This window comes from Zosterops lateralis (assembly GCF_965231275.1).
Source record: "Zosterops lateralis genome assembly, chromosome: 32".
NCBI lineage: Eukaryota > Metazoa > Chordata > Aves > Passeriformes > Zosteropidae > Zosterops > Zosterops lateralis.
In genome coordinates, this window is record NC_139792.1 from 5,258,319 (window position 1) to 5,277,117 (window position 18,799).

General features: G+C 52.6%; 1 protein-coding gene across 1 annotated transcript; it reads right to left on the reverse strand.

Annotated features, from left to right (window-relative positions):
• Window positions 1–4,077: 4,077 nt before the first annotated feature.
• Window positions 4,078–5,010, reverse strand: LOC310920986 (olfactory receptor 14J1-like; the record flags this gene model as incomplete). Its single annotated transcript, XM_083881041.1, has 1 exon — window positions 4,078–5,010. The coding sequence occupies one exon, from the start codon at window positions 5,008–5,010 to the stop codon at window positions 4,078–4,080; it is 933 nt and encodes a 310-aa protein (XP_083737167.1).
• Between the last annotated feature and the right edge of the window lie 13,789 nt (window positions 5,011–18,799).

The following is an 18,799-nucleotide window of genomic DNA, read 5'->3' on the forward strand; positions in this document are numbered from 1 at the left end:
AGTACTTAGTCTCCTAGCAATTTATGGAGAAAAAAAATCTGTAATTAAAAGAGGATCAAACCAAACCTCCAATAATATCCAACTCCTACTTCAGGGAACTTGGGCTCTGTTTTGGTTTGAATAGACAGGTATCTGCCAAGGAAGACTGGAGTCTCCCTTGGAATGTAAGCCCCTTCTCCCCTTTTTACAAATTATTTTAAATTTGCAATTAAAAGGGTGTTAGGCAAGGATTTTGGGGATAGATATAGCAGTTCTTTACTAGGGCTATTAAAAATACGAATGTTGTAGTATTGTAGTGCTGGAATTCTGCAGTGGTTTTGACTTGTCTGACTGTCCTTGGCAGATATTCTTCTCTTTAATGCTTCATTGCCATGACTATCTGTGCATGCACTGAAGAGAAATGAACTCAGTTCCTGGGGAAATGAGCAGCTGCAAGTTGAGGGTGTGAATTTTAGATGGTTGATAACTGGGTCTTGCAGGGCCTTGGGGCTGGCCATGGATTTCCCAGCAAAGGCTGCAAAGACACTGGAACAGACTTGTCTCTGGATTTCTCAGTCCCTGTGGATTGGTTTTTAAAACCTGGGGATGGATTGCTGAAAGTCTCTAGGTGCTTGTTGAACTCCAGGAGTTTTACCAGAGCAGACTTTCTTGGTCGATTTTCCAACCTATACTCTGAAGTTTGAATTTGAACCATTCAAGAGTGTAAAATTGACTTAAGTTGGCTTTTATTTCTTCCCATGTCAGTAAAGTTTTTTACCTTTGAGAACTTTGTCAGTCTTCTGCAGGGGCATATGCTTGTCTCTGATGATTTTGCAGTTTTCTTCTTCAATACTGTTCTCATTACATGACTTTTATCAGTTTTTTATCTGTGTTAAACATCTGAACAGTGTATTTCAGATGAATATATCACAGCTCATAATCAGCCTCAAAGATTTTCCAGATTCTCTAAAGGGGATATAGCTATGATAAAGGTGTCAAATGCCACAGTGACTTAGACCTTGATCTTTCAAAGTACTCATCAGCATTTTTTAAACAGTATAGTTTTCCTTCTCCTTTCATGTAAGAAAGATCTTATTCCTGCCATCACGGTTTCCCACAATTAAAACCCCACAGCTCTGTTTAGTACCTGTAGGTAGTTGAATTGCACTGTTTCCTTTGAATCCAGGTACCCAGGTTCCCAAAAATCTGTGGGGAGGGTGTGTAAAATGTCCCTGAAAGATTCCCAAAAAAATTCAAAAAATGTGTGGGGAATGTTTCTGTAATTCCCCAAGATGTCCCCAGAATATTCCCAAAAATGTGCATGGCATGTTTTTAAAATCCCCTGAAACATTCCCAAAAAATATTCTGAAATACGTGCAGGGATTGTTTCTGAAATTGATTAAATGTTCCCGAAATATTCCCAAAAGTGTTCACGGAGTATTTCGATAATGTCCTAAAAATGTTCCCCAAAAATTCCCAGTGATGTGCATGGACTGCTTCTGAAATATCCCTGAAATATTCCCCAAATTTTCCCAGAATCTTCTTAAAACATCCCCAAAATATCCATGAAATATCTCCCAGATGTTACCAAAATATTTCTGCAATGTTCCCAAAACACTGCCAAAATGTCCCAGAAATATGCCAACAACTTGATCAAAATATGCCCCAAACATTCCTAATTCCCCTCAAAATATTCACAGAACGTTTCTAAAATGTCTCCAAAATGTTCCTAAAATATTTCCAGAATCTTCTCAAAATGTCCCCAAAATATCCCCAAGAACATTCCCAAACTATTCCCAAATATCCCTACACTGTTACCAAAATATCTGAAAAATATCCCCCAAATATTTTTAAAATGTCATTGCTGAGCTGTAATGGCCCATTAACAGAAGAGATCCCCATGGAGATAATGGGAGGGTGAACAGAGATAAGAATCAATGCCCCACCCGGTTTTAACAGCTGGCTTGTTATCAGAAAGGCACTTGCACCCTCCCTCCTGGAGATCAACAGATAAAGAAAAAACACCTCCCCCAGACAGGTTCCAAAAGATGGAATAGAATAAACTTGTTTGTTTGTCTGTTTGTTTGTTTGTTGGTTTTGTTAGAAAGCCCAAGACACCCTTCATGGCTGAAATAAATTAAACTTTGTCCCCAGGCCCTGCCCACCATGTCCCTCATCCAAGCCCTGGCACTCCTATGGATCAGGAACAGTGTGGCCAGCAGGAGCAGGGCACAGATTCTTCCCCTGTGCTGGGCACTGCTTGAGGCAGCACCTCGAGTGCTGTGTCCAGTTCTGGGCCCCCCAATTTAGGAACAACATGGAAAGGCTGGAGCGTGTCCAGAGAAGGGAACAAGGCTGGGGAGGGCTCTGGAACACAAGTCCTGTGAGGAGCAGCTGAGGGAGCTGGGCTTGTTTCTCCTGGACAAGAGGAGGCTCAGGGGAGACAAGGCAGTGTCAGGGCACAGCTTGGACTTGATGATGTCCAAGGTCATTTCCAGCCTTGCAGATTGTGTGATTCTCTGAAAGCAGCCTTGCAGCAGTGTCAGGATGAGGCGTGGTCCTCCTCTTCAGAAGGTGCAGTAGGTCCCTCAGCTTCTCCTGAGAGCCCCAAAGCCCTTCCTGTCAGTCCTGCAGAGCCTCTGCAGCTCCTCCTCATGGCCCACAACAGGAGCCCCACAGCCAGACACAGCAGCCCAGATGTGCCCCCCTGGCCTGGGGGGCCTCTGGCAAGGGAGCAGCCCCAGGCACTGCAGGAGCCTGCTGACAATTCCTGAAGCCCTTGGAGGATGATCCTGCTCCCCAAGGGACGTTCCCACGGTGCCAACTCAGGAACTGCAATGGGGAGTGGGGCCAGAGAGGAAAGGGCAACCAGGGATGGGCTGTTTGCAGGGGAGGGAACAGGGGTGGGCAAGAGGAAGAAATATGTAGCAGGAGGAGTAAAGAAAGCCACGGTGAAGCAAAGGAAATGTTGAGGGCAGTTTGAGGGTGGCTGCCAGGCAGCCCTGGCTCTGAGCAACAACGTCTGCAGTGGCGCAGGAAACTCAGAGCTGATGGGAACAAACTCTCTGTGTGACTTGAGAGGCCACGCCAAAGCTGAGTGGTTTCCCTGCTGTGGCCCAGCCCTTCCTGGCTCCAGGGGCTGATGGCATTTGTGCTCCCTCAGGTTCATCTCCCCACCCCAACAGCATGGGGGTGCTGAGGCCTGCTCTGGGCAGTGCAAACAGGGGCTCCTGAGGCAGTGCTGCCGTGTCTGTGCCTGCAAGGATGCGGCCCCTGTGTGAGCTGGGGGAGAGGCCAGGGCTGCCCAGGGGGGATGTTGTTGGCAGGTGCATGAGGACGCTCTGGGACGCTGCCCTGGGGTGTCCAGCGCAGTGGGGATGGATCAGCCCCTGCTCTGCTGCTCCTTCCCGTCTCCCCCAGGGCCCCTGCAGAGCCCCAGCCCTGCTGTTTGCCCCCAGCCTGCCCAGGGCCAGCCTGGGGCTGCTCACGGGGCTTTTCTGTGCTGAGCATTGGCCTGGGCGTGTTCTGGAGAGAGCCTGGGCAAGGAGCCTGGAGCCCCCAGGCCCTGCCCTGAGGTGTCAGCGCTGCCCCAGCAGTGCCCATGGCCTGTCCCTGCTGCAGCCCCAGCACTGCCACCCCCAGCCCTGTGCCCGGCCCCGAGAGCCCTCAGGCCCTACAGCAACACCAGGGCCAGGAGGGCAGCGGGGCAGGGCCATGGGAGCAGCACTGGCAGCACCAAGGGCTGCTGCTCCTGGGCACAGCTGCTGTGCCAGCCCTGATCTGCCCCCAGCTCTGCACACAGACATTGCTGCTGCAGCTGCAGAGAAGGGAACAAAAGGGGCATCTCCAAAAAAACCTTGGCTGGGAGATCCTTGAGTTCCTTTAAAACCAGCAAGAGTGCAGCTCCTCATTGACACAGTCTGTGGCCACAGAGAAGGTGGAGAGAAATAAAATGAGAAATGGCACAAACAGTGACATTTCTTTCTGGGTAAGAATTATGAAGTAAATAAAAGAAAAAGGACCTCCAAAATGAAATCAACAAGAATTATCAAAGAAGACTTTTATATTACAAGTGATTTGCAGAAATAGTCCAGCAGTTTACTGTTTCTGAAACCATCGAGTCATCAGTTTCCACACTGCAGCCTTGAGCTCCTGGTTCCTCAGGCTGTAGATGAGGGGGTTCAGGGCTGGAGGCACCACCGAGTACAGAACTGACAGGGCCAGATCCAGGGATGGGAAGGAGTTGGAGGGCGGCTTCAGGTAGGCAAACAGGGCAGTGCTGACAAACAGGGAGACCACAGCCAGGTGAGGGAGGCAGGTGGAAAAGGCTTTGTGCCGTCCCTGCTCTGAGGGGATCCTCAGCACAGCCCTGAAGATCTGCACATAGGAGAAAACAATGAACACAAAACAGCCAAGTGCTAAATAGGCACTAACTGCAATGAACCCAAGTTTCCTGAGGTTAGAGTGTGAGCAGGAGAGCTTGAGGATCTGGGGGATTTCACAGAAGAACTGGCCCAGGGCATTGCCGTGGCACAGGGGCAGGGAAAATGTATTGGCTGTTTGCAGGAGAGCATTGAGAAAGGCACTGGCCCAGGCAGCTGCTGCCATGTGGGCACAAGCTCTGCTGCCCAGGAGGGTCCCGTAGTGCAGGGGTTTGCAGATGGACACGTAGCGGTCGTAGCACATGATGGTCAGGAGATAAAATTCTGCTGTGATAAAGAACAGAAAGAAAAAGAGCTGTGCAGCACATCCTGTGTAGGAGATGTTCCTGGTGTCCCAGAGGGAATTGTGCATGGCTTTGGGGACAGTGGTGCAGATGCAGCCCAGGTCACTGAGGGCCAGGTGGAGCAGGAAGAAGAACATGGGGCTGTGCAGGTGGTGGCCGCAGGCTGCGGTGCTGATGACGAGGCCGTTGGCCAGGAAGGCAGCCAGGGAGATGCCCAGGAAGAGGCAGAAGTGCAGGAGCTGCAGTTGCCTTGTGTCTGCCAATGCCAGCAGGAGGAAGTGGCTGATGGAGCTGCTGTTGGACATTTGCGGTGTCTGGGCATGGGGATCTGTAAAAAGAGTAATCATGGAATAGTTCAGTTTGGAGAGGACTTTCAATATCCCAGCCCAGCTTGGTGGCACTTTCCCCCCACTGCCTGCCCAGGGCTCTGCTGCCTGGAGCTGTCCCTGCCTGCAGCTGCTTCCCTGTGCCCAGGGCCGGGCCCTGCCAGTGCTGCCAGAGCCCAGCCCAGCCCTGGGGGCTCAGCTCTGCCCTGCAGAGCCCTCCCAGCTCAGGCACTGCCCAGGGGCAGCTCTGGCTCTGCAGGCTCTGATGGCAACCTCAGAGCAACCCTGAGGAGGCTGGAAAAGTGATTCTGGTGCTTCCTGCAAGGGGCCCTGTGCTGATTTCTGTCACTGCCGGGTTTAGTAAGATCTGAGACAAAATTTTTGGTTTTTTTTTTCAACCTGAACATAGAGATTAATGTTTATGTGCAATTTCCCATGCAGGCAACACAGAGCAGTAGATTAATAAAGCAGGATTTCCTCATTTATGCAGCCCTTGTCTCACTGTGCTCTCCGGATAATCTCCTTGGAAATGTTCTGCAGTTAAATGCCATGTTGGGAGTCATCCACAACAATGCAGCATTCTCACCACACAAGAAGAACACTTCCACAACTCACCAGCTATGTCTCCTTCCTCGCAGATCTTGTCTCCCAGTGCTGGGAGCAGCTCCCAGGGCTGGCTGAGAGCTGTCCCTTGCAGGCAGCAGAGTCCCTGCCCCAGCACAGCGCCCTGGGCTGCAGGACCCTGCTCTGCAGGACAGCCCTGGGCACCCCTGGCTGCTCTACACAGGAGAGAAGCAGAGAATGTACTCACAGAGTCTGAAGGCATTGGGATGTTCCAGCTTTAGGAGAGGACTGCAGGAGCTGCAGCTGCATTGTCCTGCAGCCAGAGGTTCCTGTGCCAAGGGCTGGGAGTGATTCTCCCCCAGGCACTTGTCAGCCCCTTCCCAGCCCTGAGTGACTGAAATTCTCTGTGCCTGTGTGCTGTGCCCGGGGTGGCTGCAGGCAGTGCCCCAGCCCTGCTGGGCTGGGAGAAGAGCTGCTCATCAAGAGAAATGTGTATTTGAAGCTCTTCTTGGTTGCCAGGAGCTGCCTCTGTGCCAGGAGCCCGGCCCAGCTCAGCAGCACAGACACAGCACAAGGACTTTTATGAGCCTCTTGGGGCTTTGTGATGAGGCCCTGAACATTAGAGGGAGATGATGAAACTGCTCAAGAACTCCAAGTCAGAATCCAACTTCAAAGTTTCTGGAAGTTTTAATGGGTCCCACTGAGGGACAGGACAGAGAAAGTGTCCCCAGGCCCCAGGCAGAGCAGAGAACTGCAGGCAGTGGTGACAGGTTTTCCAATGGACTTTGGGTTTTGCTTTTGCCTTGGAATCTCTGAGAGGTTTTGCAATCCAATTATCTGCTGTAATTAGTCCCTTGAGAGGCTTTGTCAGTAATGACATTCAGTGGGGCTCATTAATGCTTCAAGATACTTTAGTTATTTTAAGGTACTTGGAGTTTCCCTTTTAAAACTGACTCTATGAGAGGTTTGTGCAATCATGGCCCCAATTATCTACTTTAACAAGTCCCTCGGGATTCTGAGTCAGTAACAACACTCAGTGGGGCTCATTAACACTTCACAGAACTAAAAGTTTATTAAGGAACTACTTTTTGACACTGAGTCTGAGTGCTGTGTGTGATAATTGGCCTCCAATTATCTGCTTTAATGAGTCCCTTGGGAGCTTTGCATTGACACTCAGTGGGGCTCATTAATGCCTTGAGATACTCAAGGTTTTAAAGGTACTTTGGATTTTCTTTCCCACACTGAGTCTCTGAGAAGTTTTTGTGTAATCCTGACCTCCAGTTCTCTACTCCAAGGATTCCATAAGGAGCCTCTGTTGGGGATGGACATCAGTGGGACCCATTATTGCTTCCAGACACTTTGGGTGTTTCCTCTGACTTTGACTCCTGGAAAGGTTTGTGCAATCTCCTCTCAGGTCCTGAGGTTCCAGGGCTCAACTCCAAATGCACCACGGGGCTCATTAGGATCAAGCAAGTCCTGACAAACCATGGCTGTGCCTTGATTTCCCTCTGGTCTGGTGCAGTTCATTAGGAAGGTTTCTTACTGTAGTTATGGAGAAAAGTTTCCAAGAGCTTTTAAGAAATACACATTTATATTTGAAAGGATGTATTTTATTACTGTTCTCTTTAGAGAAGAGGTGATTGCAGCATTCAGTGACTGATACTGACCCAGGGACTCTCCCAAGGAATTCTGGCCTGCTCAGAGAAGCTGTGCCTTGAGGTCTGGCCCAGTGTGGACAACCTTGCTCCGCATTCCTCAACCTCATCCTGTCTTGTCTCATTCTGGGACCTTCTTTGTTCAGAGAACTGGCTGCACTCAGGCAGAGAGGGATTTTCTTCCTTTTTTAGTAATCTAAAACTCTTAAGTTTCAGACATATTCCTCAAGTGTGTGCCAAGCCCAAGGTGCCATCAAGGAGGTTCCCCTTCCTCAAGGCAGAACCATGCAAGGAGTGTTTTAGACACACAGGAAGTTCTGCAATAAACACAAATCCAGAGTTGGCTGAAGGCAGAATTGGACCAACTCCTGAAGGACAGACGAGCTTTGAACTCCTTGCAGCTCCAAGCTGCAGGTGGGTTGTTGGGAGGTGTGTGAGTGAGCCCAGAGTGAGGGCAAGGGAAATGCAGAGAGGCCTGGAAGTGCTTGTGTGCAGACAGGCAGTGGGGAAGGGCAGTGCAGGGCTGGCCTGGGCCAGGAGTGAGGGTGGATCATCATGCCAAGCTGGCCTGGGCCATGGCAAGGGGCTGTGGCCACGGGCACTGCCCTGAGCCCACTGCCTGGGCCCCTTGTTCAGGGCTGGTGTCAGTGCCCAGAGGCAGAGGGGATCCCTTGCTGGGGGCTGTGCCATGGCCACCTGCCCTGTGCCGCGCTGGCTGCTCAGGCGCCGCGGGACCAGCAGCAAGTGCCACTGCCAGGGACAAAGGCAGCTCAGGCAGACAGAAAGGGTCCGGGCTGGCCACTGTTTCCATGGCAGCCCTCCCTGGGACACCACACCTGGGTCACCTGGCCTGGCCATTGCCATGGAAACCCCTTGTGGGGACCGATGCCACAGAGGCTGGCACTGGGACACTGCTGGGGCCAGGTGCTGAGCACAGGCTGATCACACAGAGATGGGTTTGTTCTTGCTGAGCTCACACAGAGCCAAGGCCTTCCCTGCCCCTTGTCCGGCCACGCTGGGGAGGGGCTGGGGCTGTGGGGGAGCTTGGGAGGGGACACAGCCAGGATAGGTGACCCCAAGTGACCCCAGGGATACCCCAGACCATGGGACATCATGTGCAGTGTATAAAGTGGGGAGCACAAGGAGGAAGGGGTGACATTTGGAGTGAGGGTTTTTGTCTTCCCAGGTGATACTTAGGCAGGGTGGGGCCCTGTTTCACCAGTGGGCAGGGTCAGCACCAAAGACACAGACACCAGCTTAAGGAATTGTGTCATTTATATAATGCAAAGCTGCAAAGAATTACAAAAGGATGAGCTCAGCAAAGCACGTAATCATTAGCAAAGAATTACAACAGGAGCTCAGCAACACATCTAGTCATTTCTACCAAAGATTGCTTATATTGATTTAGAAAGATCCATCACTAGTTACCCTCAGACCCTGGTCCACACATCAGCTGGGGAAGCTGTCACAGCTGTCACTGCAGAGCCACTCCTGGACATGGCAATTCCTGCAGGTTCCTCCAGCCCCAGGTGAGACTCCAAGCTCAGTGTGAGAGGGCTCAGTTTTTACACTGTTAAACAAACAAGCTGACATCACCTCTAGTACAGGAATAACTGGCTACATTCTCCTCTTTGGCTTCTCCCAAAGCCTGGCCAGGGCTCAAGGAGGAACCAAGGGAGTTGACTGGGATCCTTCACCCCCAAACAAGGCCAGATGGGGCCTTGTCTGGTTTTCAAACAGAGAAAGGTAAATCCACATTTTACCAATGAACAGATAGAGAGATAATTGCTAATAATGATTCATTAATGAGCAGATACAAATAGAGCATTTGGTTGGAATGTTCATCCAGAGGTCACCATTGGCTCAGGGCTTGTTGTTCAGGCCTTGCTATTTCAGTTGGTCCTTTTCTCTAGAGATGAACAACAACCTCCATAACAATTCCTTCAATAACACAGTTTAGAATTAGCTGTTAGGCATAAAGGCATTGTCTCTTGTCCTTCAATTAAGTGCTGCTCAAGTTCATCATTCAGGGCTGTAATTCACATTCCTTTAAAAACATGCCTACTGAGATGCTTTTCTCTGTTATTTATCAAAACCCCCCTTTTTTCTTCAGATTGTGTCTCTTTTTAGACAGTCTCAGCACTCCATTTCCCAGCACAAAGTGTCACAACAACTCTAACATGGAATCATAACACACCAAGTGCTCACAGTGCAATGATTACAGTCACTGCCACAAATACATTTCACAGCAGCATCCAATTTCATAGCCATGAGGCCAATCCCACCAAGAAAAATTGTCTTCTTTCTGTCACTCTTCTACTGCTCTTTCTATCAGTTTAATTTCTCCTTGATATTCTGCATCAATTCCTCCTCCCATGACATGAACCCTTTGCAAGGCCAAGCTCCAGTGAGCAGTGACCAAACCAAAATGTCCTGGAGGACTCTGAATTCCTGTTTTGGTATTGATAACTCTCATTTGCTTCTGATTTATGCTAATTAATTGCAATGCATGAAGGTCCAGCCCTGCAGCCTCTGGGGTGGCCTGTCAGGGGCCATCTCACCCAGAACAATTTCCCAGGAGGTCAAAGTCTCCCTGTCCATGGTTGTATTTGCAAACTGGGTGCAGCCCTGCACACCTAGGGGGTTTCCATTTCCCCAGTGGGGCCGTGGTTAAGGGTATGGAGCACATCTGGGACATCGGTTTTCTATCAGGACAGGTTCCCATCTCCTCATTTTTCCAACTGCTCTTTTAATAACCCCTTCATCCATTCAACCAATCCTGCAGCTTGGGGATTGTCTGGGATATGAACAGCCCAGCAGCCTTAACCACTGTATTTTTTCACAGTAACAGAAAAAAAACATTCTGCATCACAGTATCAGCAAACCATGTAAAAATAGCCAATTTCATCCCTTCCTCCTCTTTTCGTTGTATACAATCTCACAAAGTTGACCACTGACAATTGGGTCCTGACCAATGTTTTTCTGTAGGGTATTTAGTGTTACATCCCTGAGCAGCCAAAGCTACCAAATTAGTATTGCCAGCACTATTTCACATTATCATTAATTTAGTTGTAGATATAGATATATAGATATTGATATGAATAGATATAGATATAGAAAATATATATGTCTAACTATAATATGAATATGTATACAGTTTTTTATTACATTAATAATTTTTCACTTGCAGAAATGCATCTGAGCTCAAGATTGAAGCCTTCTTCTGTCACTCCATGTGGGAATGTTCCAACAATAATTGTTCCTTCTGTTAGTGCTGTTTTCAATGTGCTCTTAACAAAGTTCAGCTTTGTCTTCCAAGCCCACAAGTTCTTTTCCTTTTTCCATAGGCAACTTTTGGATGCATTTTAAGACATCCAGTGGTTCAGCTTCTTTTAGCTGACTCCTCCATGGCTTGCACAGTGCTCAGACCTCAGCCCACTCCAGAGCCAGCAAAGTCAAGAGAAGGTCTTCCCATCCCAGAATTTCAGATGGGACTGATTCCTTACATTTACATTTACATTTACATTTACATTTACATTTACATTTACATTTACATTTACATCTACACTGCGACATTCTGTTGTGATCTGGCCAGACGATGCCAATGTTGTTTTACCAGTGGGCAGGGCCAGCACAAAGACACAGACACCAGCTGAAGGAATTGACCAACTCAAGTGTAATTTACTGCAGCTCAAAGCAGCAAAGGAGCACAGAAGGAGCAGCTCAGCAATGCACCCAATCATCCCCACCAAGGATTGCCCGGACGGAGTGAGAAAGATCCATCCCCAGCTCCCCTCAGCCTTTCCCAGCAGCCACACCCACACATCAGCTGGGGGAAGCTGTCACAGCCAAGGGCTGCAGAGCCTCTCCCGGACACTGGGAATTCCTGCAGCTCCTCCAGCCACAGGGGAGGCTCCAGCCTGGCTGGGAGAGGGCCCAGCTCTGGTGGTGCTGAATGAACAAACTGACAGCACTTCTAGGGTGGCAACATCTGGATTCATCCTCCTCCTTGGCTCCTCCCAAAGCCTGGCCAGGGCCCAAGGAGGAACCAGGGGAGGTGACTTTGCCCATCCAGCCCCAAACAAGGCCAGATGTCACATTTCATGGCCTTGTCTGTCTCCTAAACACAGAAAGGTCAATACATGTTTCACTAATGAGTGGATACATCAAACACAACGCTAATGATCAGGGATATTTCATTGGGGAGCAGATCCAAAGATAACCTTTGGCTGGAAGGTCCATCCAGAGGCACCTTTGGCTCAGGGCCAGTTGTTCAGGCCTCACTCAGGCCTCCTGTCCAGCCTTGGCACTTCAGGGACCTTTGGGACTTCAGGTTGAGGGCTGGGCTGGACACTGCTGGGGTCTGCCTGCGCTGGGTGAGCTCAGAGGTCTTTCCCAGCAGAAAGGACTCTGTGATTCCATGATTTTATCTGCTGGATTCAGCTGGATCCACGTTAGCAGCATTCATTTGCTCAGAAAGTCTCCTCTTGCTCAGCTCCTGTGGCCTGAGGCTTCAGCTCCTTCAGCTCCTGGTGCTGAGCTGCTCACACTGAAGGAGACAACACAGAGAGAAGAATACAGTTCATGCAATTCCTTCTGGGACACTGAGAGGGGAGGGTGTGGAAGCAGGAGCATTGTTTGGTGTCCCACTCTCCCCTTCATGCATTTGAGCCCTTTGAAGCAGCCCAGAGCTTTCTCCAAGAGTGCAATGAAGCAGCTGTTCCTGCTCCCAGCTCTGGCTCTCTCCAGGCTCTGCCCTTGCCTGGTTTTGTCCCTCTTGCTGTGCCCTCTGTTCCCCTGGGGCTCAGTGGCTGCTGCCCAGGACTGTGGAACTGGCACAGATCCAGTGTCCAGACCCTCCTTTCTCTGCCCCTGGAGCTGCCTGCTCACAGCAGCCTTTTCCATCAGGAAGCTCTGTGTGGAGTGGGAGTCCCCACCTCTGTTCCTTGCACAACCCCCAGGAGCCCAGGGCTGCCATCTCAAGTCCCTGCTGGCCCTGAGGGCTCCCAGGTGCCTCAGGCTGCTGTGACACCCCTGCACACGGGAGGGAACAGTGGCAGGGGCTGTGCTGAAAGTCAGCTCCATGTGCTGCTGCTGCTGTGGGGGTCGTTTTTCCAGCCCTGCCCCAGAGTGAGGGATCAGATCCAGGCCCTGCTGCTGCTCCCTGGGGATCAGGCACAGTTTGGTGGTTGCTGTCAGGGCCAGCAGAAGCCGTGGCTGGAGCAGCAGGTGCTGACAGTGCCCCAAGGCCCGGGGCCGGAGGGGTCCCTGGGCTGGGGCTGGCAGGGAGCTGCCCCTTGTTCTCCCTCTGCCTCGCGCAGAGCTGGGCCGGGCACAAGTGGGGCAGCACAGCAAACAGGGAGCCTGCCAGGCTCTTCCAGCCCTGTCTGCTCACAGTTTGGCCCTTGGAGCTGCAGGTGGACAAAGGCAGCTGCTTCTGCTCCCTCTGTGTGTCCCCGTGTTGAGCAGTGCTGCTCCATCAGTCTGTGCCCAGCAAGGGGGAAAAGCCTCAGCCCTGCAGGGCCAGGAGCTGCTGGGCTCTGCCTGAGCAGCTCAGCCAGAGGGAAGGGAGCTGCTCCACATGGGAACCAGCAGCAAAAGACATTTATAGGACATGTTATCTCTTTCAAAAAAGAAAAAATAAAAAAAGAAAAAGAAAAAATTGTACATAAAATGTAAAAGATAAAATCAAACTCTAACTTTTTAGTGGAATATCTTCTGTAACTTTGCATTAAGAGGTAACTGATCTTTTGAAAAAGAGAACTCAGGTATTTAGTTTGTGAATGTGCTGATGACATGGACCCATCTTACTGACCTCAGCAGCCTCTTTTAAAGATTTTGGGGACTGTTTTCAACATTGTTTTTTAATTGTGATTGAAGCAATAGGGAATTGCTTGTACCCTTCCAGCTTCAAGCAGGACTGGGAATCTAAACTCCATCAAACCCCAAATCTTTTAGAGGATGACCTTCCTTCTCACCCTGTGAATGAGGTGCACATTCCCTTTGAAATGGTCAGGGCTTTCTTAAGGATGGAAAATCCCACTTACAGCTTTTTGCTCTGGTGTACAAATGCAGAAGGGCAATTCTTCATCCACCAACTCCAGACCGCACTGCCTCAGGAACATGGGCCCCCTCGCCAGGTTTGGCCCACTCGTGGAACTTCTAGAGGAGGAAGAAAGTGCAATTGCACAATTCCAGCCAGAAAGGAGAGAGGAGTAGGGCAGATAAAACATCCTGTGGAGATCTGGGTGTTCAGTTGGGATCGTGTAGCATCTGGGTTCTTGCCAATTGGGTGTGCACCCCTAACTGCAATCTCTTGGCCTGCAGGAGAGTCTCACTCACCTGCAAAAGCAGAAAGCTCAGGCGCTGTGCTCAGAACGGGCTCAAATGATGCAAAGCTGTCAGAGCCATGTGAGGGCACAGCCAGCCCAGCCATGCCCAGGGCTGAGCCCAGCAGAGCCCTGGCAGAGCCCAGAGCAGCCTCAGCATCTGCAGAGCCCGGCTGCAAGGAGAGAAACCAGAAACCACCCGTGAGCTGAAGGCTCCTGTGCCCTTGTCCCAGCCCCCCACGGTGCCCAGGCCGTGCTGGCCGTGCTCAGAGCAGGGCCCAAAGCTGCCCATCATTGGTGCCCTTGGCAGCAGAGCAGGAGGGCAGGACATGTGCCCAGCCTGCCCCAGCCATGGCAGATCCAGCCCTCAGCAGCTGCCCAGAGCAGGATGCTCCTGTCCTTGCTGCCATCCCCCAAACCCTCTCATCCCACCCACACCAAGAAGACGGGGACCCACCTCACGCCATCCACCGCTGGAAGAAAAGCTGCTCCCAATCCATGTCCTCATCTTTCTCCAAGGGCACGGCCCATCCACGCCACAGCTGGTCCCAAGCACTTCCTGATCCAGACTGGACACCACCTAGAATGCTTCCTTTAGAAAAACAAACAACAAATGAATGAAAATAGATTACAGAGAAAAAGGGGAAACAAGAAAAAAGGTAAAAGATCTTGTAGCTGTCAGGGGCTTGAGGAAGGCCCAACCCCTACATGCTGGGGAAAAACCCACCCACAGGTGAGGGAAGCCCAGGCTTTCTCCCATCCCCTCTTCATTGCTCCCTCCCCACAAAGTTCTGGTGATCCCAAAGCAAACAAGGGGAGTGCAGCAGCCCAAGCTCTTCCTTGCCTGCAAAGCAAAGCAGCCCACGGACAGGCTCTGGAGTCCCACCTCTGCTCCCACCAAGGGGGTTTGTTTGTGTCAGGCTGGCTGCCCCAGCCCCAGCCCAGGGCACGGTGGGTGGTGGGGGCTGTTGGCAGGGCCAGGAGCCAACTCGTATTTCAAACCACCCCAGCCCATGGTCCCAGCCCTGACAAAAAGCAGCTTGGCAGTGCACTGAACAATCAGTTGCACCTGCCCCAGCAAAGGGGGAACCTTTGGTTCCTGGCCAGGCTGTGCAATGCCCATATCTGGGAGCATCCCCCTGTGTGTGAACTCATCTGCAAATTGGCTGTGGAGCCTGGCTTTGAAGAAGGTGCCAGAATCCAAGTCCATCATCTTCAGCCTTGTGGTGGCCAGGACGAGGAAGAGCTTGTCCTCCTTGGTGTCGTTCTCACCGTCTCCAGCAGCAGCAGCCCCACCTGGTCCAGCTTCTCCAGGGGCTCCTTCTCCTTCCCTGGGGGTGAGACCAGGCTGTCAGGGTTCTGCCCAGGGCTCCAGCTGTCAGTGAACCAGGACAAGCCAAACCAGCCTGGATGGTAGCCACCAGTGCTGGGCAGAGCAGCTCAGCTCCAGCACAAGGGCCCATATGATGACCCCTGCACAGTGACACAGGCAGGACAAAAAAGTCTGGGTTTCTTTGCCTCTGATTGCCAAGGCATGTGTGGAGCTGTAACTTACCAGGGCCCTGCATCAAAGTGTGCCTGTGGCTCTCTCCCTTCTTCTATGGCCGATGATTATCCTGCATCCAAGGGTGAGACAAGAGGTCTTCTAATGAAGGCCTTTCCCAGTCAGGCACGGATAAACACCTCCTGACCAGATCTTGGCACTCTGGGGAGAGAAACCAGAAACCCCCAGTGAGCTGGAGAAGGCTCCTTTCCTCTTTGCCCCACTATTCCCATGCCCAGGCCATGCTGGATGTGCTCAGAGCTGGGCCTAAACTTTCCCATCAATTCCCTGTTTTGGAGAAGAGCAGGAGAGCAGGACATGTGCCACCTCCCCAGCTGCTGCCAGAGCAGGATGCTCACAAGCCCCGCTGCTGTCCCCCAGCACTGGTATTCCCCTGTGCCCAGAGATGAGGATCCACCTTGAGAGAGCCGTGGTGGCAGCGAGAGCTGATGGTCCCAGCTGATCTTCTGGCCCCTCCTGAAAGGGTGCTCCCCGCAGACCATCTGGTGCAGCAGGATGCCCAGGGACCAGATGGTAGCTGGCCTGCCATAGTACCAGCCAAAGTGGGTCCATTCCGGGGGGCTGCAGGATGGTGTTCCTGTGGAATACAGATGGAGATCATCAGGGGGATGCTGCTGCTCCCAGAGCCTGGCCCCAGCATCCCTGGACATGTCAGGGCTGCCCCAGTGGCACTTCCTTGGTGTGACCCACTGCCCTCTTGCCAGCACCTGGGACTTGTGTACAAACTTGGGGTTGGAAAAGAAGCCACTGGTGTTGGAAGAGGGCAACAGAAACCCTGGAAAGGCCTGACCATAACAAGAGAAAACCCACTCAAAGCTGGGGAAAAACCACACTTTCCTCCTCCCTGCCTGCATTGCCCCCAAAACCATTATGATCCCAAAGCAAACCAGGCAGGCAGAGCAGTCCAAGCCCTGTATTGTCTGCACACCAAACTGGCTGGTGCTCAGGTTCTGGCCACCTCTCTCTGCTACCTTCACCCATGGGTGTTTCTGTCGGGCTGGATGCCCCAGTCCCAATCCCAGGCCCAGTCCCAGTCCTGGGCAGTGTGGCTGGCAAAGGCTGCCAGCTGGACTGGAAGCTGGCCCCCCACACACCCCTGCCCAAAAGCAACCCAGCTGAAGTCTCAGTGCCATGACTGGCAGCAAAAGGGAGAATCCCTGCTATCACACCCAGGTGGGGCCATGAGATGCTGGGCCATGAGATGTCCAGAAATGGGAGCACACTCTTGTCTGGGCTCACCTGCAAATCGAGTGTAGGCTGTGTCTTGCAGGTAGGTGCCACAGCCAAAATCAATGAGTTTGGCCCGCCCAGTGGCCAGGTCGACCAGGATGTTTGCTGGTTTTATGTCCCTGTGCAGGACCCCACAGCTGGTGCAGTGCTGCACAGCTTCCAGGACCTGCTGGAACAGCTCCCGCGCCACCTCCTCGGACAGGAACCTCCGTGCTCGAATGAAGTGCTGCAGGTCCTGACACCACTCCGGGCGCTCCAGCACCATCACGATGTCGTTGGGGAACTCCCGCCACTCCAGCAGCTGGACGACACCAGGAAAGCCAGTGGAGACCCTGTCGAGCAGCACAACCTCCAGTGGTGCCCTGGTGCCGTTGGGCTGCGGGAGGACCACGATGCCGTCAGTGGGGCTGAGGCCGTGCCAGGGCTGGGGCAGCCCTTTACCCAGCCCGGGATGCTCTGCACCCTCCGCTGGCCCCACATCACCCCCCTCGAGGCGTCCTGGCAACTTCCACCCTGTGGGGCCTGGGCTCATCCCCACCCGGCACAGCCCGGCTTCTCCCGCTGGCCCCGCTCACTCACCAGCTCGCCCCAGTGCTGGATGTGGTTCCGTGGCACCCTTTTGATGGCCACCTGCAAGCCAAGGGGAGCAGCAGGCTGAGCTTGCCGCCCGCCTGTCCTCCTCCTCCTCCTCCTCCTCCTCCTCCTCCTCCTCCTCCTCCTCCTGTGCCGCCGGCCTCGCCGCTCACCGAGGCGCTGTCCGAGAGCCGCGTTGCTGCGAAGACGCTGCCGAAGCCGCCGCGCCCCAGCAGCGAACCCAGCCGGTACTGCTCCTTGTGGCCTGGCTGCGCCTTCCCTGCCGGCGAGACGCGGCTGTCAGCGCTCGGCCCAGGGCCAGCAACGGCCCCCGAGCGCCCCTCGAGCGCCCCGGGCCGGGAATCCCCAGGGGTTCCTTCCTTGGAACCCGACAGCGCCGGGTTGGGGCCGGCGGCCGCGCTGCCGAGCGGAGGAGCTTGGGCCGGGGAAGCCGCAGTGGAGGCGGCGGGAGCGGCCGCTCCGCCTGTGCCCTCGGCGGGGCCCGGGAGGGGCTGCGGTCAGGGCCGAGCTTGGAGCAGGCGGAGCCAAAGGGCGGCGATGCTGCCCCAGCCCCGGGCACTGATCCCCGCCCGGCAGCGCCAACGCCAGTACAGCCAGAGCCGGGCGGAGGCCAGACCGCGGCGGGACGCCCGGGGACGGGGACGGGGCAGCCCCACCCGGGGCCGGGGGCGGGCCCGGGGCATTGCCCGGCCCGAGGCATTGCCCGGCCCGACAGGGGAGAGGGAGACTGGGAGAGGAGGGGGACACCGGGAGGAGACTGGGAGAGGGTGTGTGACTGCAGGAGAGGGAGAGGAAAGGCAGGAGAAACTCAATAAATTTGCTGCTTTCGCCGCTGCCACCAGTGCTGCTGCTGCTGCTGCTGCTGCCGCAACTGCTGCAACTGAAGCCCCGGGGCCGTTTGTCCCCATGTCTGTTTTTCCGTTGCCCGCTCGGCCCAGCTCTGAGCCCCGCGCTCCTCGGGGGCAGCCCCTCAGCCTGTCCAAACACGGGAACTTTGCCCTGTTGAGCCAAGACCCAGAGTCTTGACTCCTGCACTGTGGCAGAGGAATCCCCTTGGTTGCTGTTGTGCATTGTCCCTGCTGAGGGTCAGACATTATCAGAGCACATTCCCTGAATGCAGAATTTGTACCCGACCCAAGCACTGCACTTGTGTCTCCAGCATTGCTTTCCAAGAAAAGCAGAGGAAGGCAAACAGGATGTAGCTCATGGTATTTTACAGTGTCTAAAACTTGCCAAGTCATGGATCTTAGAGGTGAGATCCATTTGCAATTAAGGGCATGAAGAAGTAGTGCAAGATGGAAAACGTGGGCATAGAAATAAATAGAGAAAAACATCTTGGATTGGTTCTTTCTATTTTCATTTAATTTCTTAAAAGCTGTTACAGTTTTCCCACAATCTTCACAGTCCTGCCTGCTCTTTCCAAGAACCTTCCCTGGAGAACAAGGTGCAGTTTCTATCACAAGATATGCCACCAGCTGCAGCTTCCCTTGGCTTTCCACACCATAAGTGCAGCACAACTCTGCAGCAAAACAGAACAAATGTTTGGAGAACTTTACAGCTTGTTCTTTTTCCTTGTGGAGTGGGGAGTTGTGCCATTTTTAAAGATTTCATTGTTTCTTTTCTACCTTAAAAAAACATGCCAGAGTACCAGGAGTTGTTAGAGAATACAAGCCTGGCTGAATGCAGAGAAAGAATCTACAGAGGCTGCAGCCACAAGTGGACAGCTGTGTGATAATCATTCCAACATCCCTATGGACACCTGGAAAGTGATCTAGAACATGAAAATGGGCTGACAGAGAGAGTTTTGTTTCTGTGTTCAGTTTAGATGATTC